The 5,303-nt window shown below is 54.0% G+C and overlaps 1 protein-coding gene across 1 annotated transcript in view; it reads right to left on the reverse strand.

Moving 5' to 3' along the window:
* Positions 1–968: 968 nt before the first annotated feature.
* Positions 969–5,303, reverse strand: part of TNMD (tenomodulin) — an 8,534-nt gene continuing 4,199 nt past the window's right edge. Inside the window, exons 4-7 of the mRNA XM_009332389.1 lie at positions 4,805–4,906; positions 2,775–2,928; positions 1,351–1,579; positions 969–1,217 (exon numbers count right to left, since the gene is read on the reverse strand). Of these exons, the coding sequence (XP_009330664.1) occupies positions 1,067–1,217; positions 1,351–1,579; positions 2,775–2,928; positions 4,805–4,906 (636 nt within the window). The 3' untranslated portion in view covers positions 969–1,066. The remainder of the gene's footprint in view (positions 1,218–1,350; positions 1,580–2,774; positions 2,929–4,804; positions 4,907–5,303) is intronic.

A 5,303-nucleotide genomic window follows, 5' to 3' on the forward strand; every position in this document is an offset into this window, starting at 1 on the left:
AGAGCCCGACCCCCTGCTCCTGCCTCTGTATGCATGGCTGAGCAGGCTCGTCCCGCCAGGTCTTTTCCTGGAAAGCAGCAGCCATGGCAGCGCATGCTCCCTCGGTGACACCGAGAGTGTTTCACCCAGCGATGCCCGTGGGATGTCAAAGCTCCTCGGCAGCAGCCAGCTCCCTGGGATGAAAGCTGGAACCTGGGCTCTGGCATGAGCACCAAGGCCATGAGCAGAGGAAAGCTGCGCGGAGGGTGCACGGGGATTTTGGCCGTTAGCCCTCAGCACTGCTGCAGGCAGTGTCCTGCTCAGGGCAGCTGCAGTGTCAAGGACTTTTTTCTGCCTCCTACAGCTTGGGTTTTGCCTGTTTGTTGGTCACAGGGCTGGGGACAGCTGATGGCACTTGGGCTCCTCCATGCTGCAGCTCCCTCTGGCTTTGGCTGCCTGATTCCCCGGGGGGTCCTCGTGTCCGCTCCTGCCTCCGCCTTGCCTGCACACTGCCATGCTGCACATCGCTCCCCAGGGGACTGGTGCCACCCTTGAGCTGTCACTAGTAACTACTGAACACATCAGAGTACACCAGAGCTGAACGTGGCCGGGACGTGCTGAACAACTACCAGTGCCATCAGGGAGCAAATTAGGGACCTCCGCATGTTCCCAGCGAGGCAAGCAGTGGCAGTCCCAGTACCTGAGTTATGGATGCTTGTGACAAGGCAGCCGAGCAATTAGATCACTTCTCAGACCCATTAAGCATCACAGACTGAGACTAAACGACTTTCCATTTTCTTTGCAATCGCTCATACAAGACGTTTATTGTTTGCCTCTTGCTGCTCAGCGTGGCGACGACGCACTCGAGCACGGCCTCCCCCAGCCCCACGGGAGCAGCGCAGGATGCGGGGGGGGACAGGCGGTGTGCACTCGGTGAGGGTGCCGCGGCCGGCGGGCTCGCACGCTTGCCAGCAATCAAGCAGGTAACGACCTGCACGTCGGCTATGTCAGGATGCATCCGGATGGGTGGCGACGCAGCAGGTGGGCATGGGGCAGCACCCAAGCGCTAGGTGCTGCGTGGTGGGTGCTACACCCTGCCCAGCATCCGTGCGATCCACCAGTTGCAGGGCATGATGATCCGGCAGATGACCCTCCCGCCCTGGTAGCAGTAGGGGTAGGGGTAGTAGCCCAGGAGGGGCTCGCAGCCCCGCCGGCAGTAGCGGTTGCCCGTTCTCCGACTGCCAGGAAGAGCCAGCGTCAGTGCAGCGAGGGGTACGTGTGGCCGGGGCACCCCGGGACCATGACTGGGGCACCCCAGAAGCATGGACAGGACACCCCAGGACCACAGCCAGGACACCCCAGGACCACAGCCAGGACACCCCGGGACCATGGCCAGGGCACCCCAGGGTGTGATTCCCCGCACTCACGTAGTCGTTGACAGGCAGGTCCTCCTCAGTGAGCTGCCGTGCCCGGCGCTTGGGCCCCGGCTGCGCATCCTTCTCCACCTCGTATTCGCTCCCCCCATCCAACCAGCTCTGGTTGTCCACGAGCAGCTCACGATCTTCTTCTTCTGCACCTTCAAGGTCGGCCAGCTCAGGAGCTATGGGAAGAGCCCAAACGTTGCTGTCAACAACCAGGGAGCAGTGGGACAAACGCAGCAGCAGGCATTAATATCTCTACCAAAATTTCGTGCCACGGTACAAGAAGAGGAGGAAATGGCTCCAACCTGAGCAGCCCCACCAGCAAACCAGCTGCACTCTGTTGCCTCCTGCTCTTAGCAAGCCTGGACAAAGGGCTGTAGGAGGTAATTTGGCAGGAGAGGGTAGAGAAGATATGACCCACCCCCTCCCCGTGCTCACGGGTGGCGGGTGCCCGTGGGTGGTGTTGGCATCCCCTGCACGGGGCTGCGGGTGCAGGGAAGCATGTCCTCATGGTGGGCTGTGCTGCTGTGGGGGCGGATCTGTAGAGCCCCAGCGAAGCAACGTGATTTGGAGCAGATTTGTAGAGCCCCAGCTACAGCAGCTGTTGGTGGCTTAGGTAAGACCCACAGTGACATTAATTTTCTTTGCAGCAGGGTTTAACAGCAGGGACTGAAGAAGCAAAAAGGGGACAGCAGCCAAGGACAGCAGCCTCCCTCTGCATCGGGGATCTCTGATGCCCACCTGCTCCCAGGACCGTCGATGGTTGTGAGCTGACTGGTACCCGTGGGGGATGAGATGCGCCTCTGTGGCTGCAGAGTGGAGGGAGTTTTCTCAGTAGGGGTTTTTAAACTATCTCATTTGGATAGAAGTGGGTTAGAGAGAGAGGGTAATTACACCGGCAGATCTCAGAGGCCGCAACCTCTGTGAGGGCTGTGTAGTGAGCAGCTGGAGGTGGCAACCCCGTTGTGTGATTTAGATGCAGATGTCTGCTCATGCTCTGAGGTTCACGCGGTGATGAGAATTTAGGTCTCCCAGTTTCCAGCAGCGCCGGCTTCTTTGTAGGTACAAAGGGTTTGGGTTTTTTTTGCCTTTTTATGAGGAGGGTGGGCACTCTGCAAAGCACAGGGCGGTGGGGAGCCGGCAGAGACGAGCACTTTGCAGAGAGAAACTTCAGCCCCTGCTATTACATTGGCCATGTTCTCTTGTGGTTGTGGCCAACACTGTGTTCGTGTCTGAGATGTACAACGAGGCTGTGGAAATGGGTTCCCACCACGTTGCACCGGGGCAAATGGCAGAGGGGATCCGGGTGGGTGGCAGGGCTGCTCCCAGCAAGGGGGCTCACGAGCACTTCAGGGAGGAGATGGCTCCTTGTACCTGCTATTGGCGTGGGGTGGATCCAGTAGATGGTCACATTTCTGCAGATGTCAAAAATTTTGGAGCTCTTCAGGAACTCCTTGTTCTGAATGGGCTTTTCCCCAGGCACCCAGACCACGGACTGCTCAAAGTAGGTGGTCGTGATTTCTTCTCCCTGGAAGAAAAGCGAGATTTCACCCCAGCGTGGTGAGACACCCTCTCGCCACCGCTGCCTGCTTCTCCTCCCTTTGGCTTACCTCGAGGCACCTCTCTCCTCCGAGCGAGCAACTGGACTTTGCCTTAGCCCCAGGATCAGGGTGCTCATCAGATGCACATGCAACACCCCACTGGTCCTCATGGAGGGAGACCCATCATGAGCCTTGTCTTTCCTACCCACTCTCAGCCAACACCACCCGGCTCTCTCCTCCCTCTGTTCATCATGCTTCAAGAGCCTTCTCCTGTGCAGTCCCCACCATCTGGAAGAGCCTTCTGGAGCACCCCAGCTCATTTAAAACCCAAGATTAAAACATCTCCTCTCTGCTTTGCTCTTACTACTTAATTTCTCTCTCCTTCTGCTACTGATTTTGTGATCGAACACTTTAATTTATTCCTCACAGAAATTCTTTGCACGGCCGTATTCTGTAATTTATACTGCATGTCTCTGCCGTTGCATTATTCCATGGTGTGTTTTGGCAGGTGCTTAGGGAGGGGGATATATAAAGATTATTGGATGGGTCTGTGCTGAGCTATCTGCCAAGGCAATGTTGTGTATGTTGGTGGTGGCAGCCCATAGAGCAAGTTGGCAAATGGCATTTTTCTCTCCAGAAGGCATCTGGAGCTGTATTTTTCTTTTATAGAGTTTTTCCTCATGGCTTTGGGAAGTCTTAGGAAAGAGCTAACGCAACCTGACCCAGTCTGAGTCATTGTCAAGAGTCTCTGGTGAAAGTTGCGGGGCTGGGGAGGTGCTGCCTGAAGGACCTGGCAGGGCGCAGGCTCTGGGAAGAGATGGCTAGGTCTTAATTCTACATTTATCTCATTGGGTTTTACATTTCAGCTCTCTACCTGGGGCAATGTTCTGCTAAAGACTGGGAAGTCATATCCCTTTTACGATGGTAGCTGAAAAGATCTATTAGCTTCTTATGGCATAATCAAAGAATCAGTGTCTGGGAATTTGGGTCATGATTCAGGGAAATGTTTCTGCCCACGCTTCGTTTCAAACATGTGTCCTGCTGCTCTTTTGTCTGCAATGGCTTCCTTGGAGGGGATTCAATCTGCTAACACCCTTCGTCTTGCAAACAGGGAGGTGGGAGGGCGGTGCTGCGGGGCTGTGCCACCGCCGGGGGCTCGGGGATGGGCATGGGGACAGGGCACAACTGCCTTCAAGGGACTGAGCCATCACCCCAGGTTATGCTGTCAGAGAGGGGTTAAAATATGGAGTCCATCACTTTTTTTCCATGCAGCCTGCAAAGTGTGCGACTCCTTGCAGCAGGATGTGGTGGGCAAAAGTTAAATGGGTGTAAGAAGCAATCAGGCACATCGATGGGAGGAAGGTCCATGCAGGACGGGGAGGTGGCCCCAGCCTGGAGCCTCCCACCTCCCAGGGCTGTACGCCAAGCGCTTTCTCAAATCGCATTTCTTAAACGTGGCTGCTCTTTCAAATTCATTACTTCTGCCTCATTCTGCTTGAGAACATGAGGCTCAATTCTTGGGGAAAACAATTTGATTGACTTTTTGGTGCCTGATAATCCTGAGCTGCCTTGCGACCTTTTGACTACAACAGGATTATTGTTCTTGATCTCTGGTATTGTGCCGAGAGGTTTCTGTCTGTTGGCTGTCTAATCCTGTCTCTTTCCACTTCTTGTTTTTAGAAGCAATCCTCTGAAATAAGATTATTTTATGAAGCGATCACAACTCATTATTTCTTTATTGCAGAGTCCCCGGGAAGGCTGGAGCAGATGGGAGGGCGGTGGGGACGGCGGCCGCACTCCCAACGCCAGGGAGAGGAGTGGGTTTCACCGGGGGCAGAGAGGTGTCCTGTTTTATTCACCTACCTCAAGCTCGGGGATCTTGGCCTCTGTCGTCTCAGGTAGGACTTTAGTCTGAGTTTTGATGAAACATTTTTGAAGTCCCACAAAGAAGATGCCAGTTATTCCCTACAGCATGAAAACGAACACCAAAAAAGCAGTCAGGGCAAAGCAGGAGGATAAATAACCCCATCGCACGGAGGGTACAGCTGGATAAGGGTTTAGTTGTATTTTTCCTGTTGATGTTTTTGTGCAAACTCTGTTCAGCGGCGGTGCTAAGATGTACTAACAGGTTCTCCTAAAGGATATTGCATTTTATGGTTTGGGAGAATTGGGCTTTTTACAAATATTTTAAGGCAGATCGTAATAAAATTTTACTTTGCTCCCCTTCTCCTTATAACTATCATGAGCTCTAGTTATCATAAATAAAAATATGCAGAATAGCATCTGACCGTTATGGTTATATGAACATTCAGCCCCCAGTTCCTGGTAGGCTATTAGCTGAAAATTTTGCCATATGTCACCG

This window comes from Pygoscelis adeliae, unplaced genomic scaffold, assembly GCF_000699105.1.
Source record: "Pygoscelis adeliae isolate BGI_AS28 unplaced genomic scaffold, ASM69910v1 Scaffold159, whole genome shotgun sequence".
NCBI lineage: Eukaryota > Metazoa > Chordata > Aves > Sphenisciformes > Spheniscidae > Pygoscelis > Pygoscelis adeliae.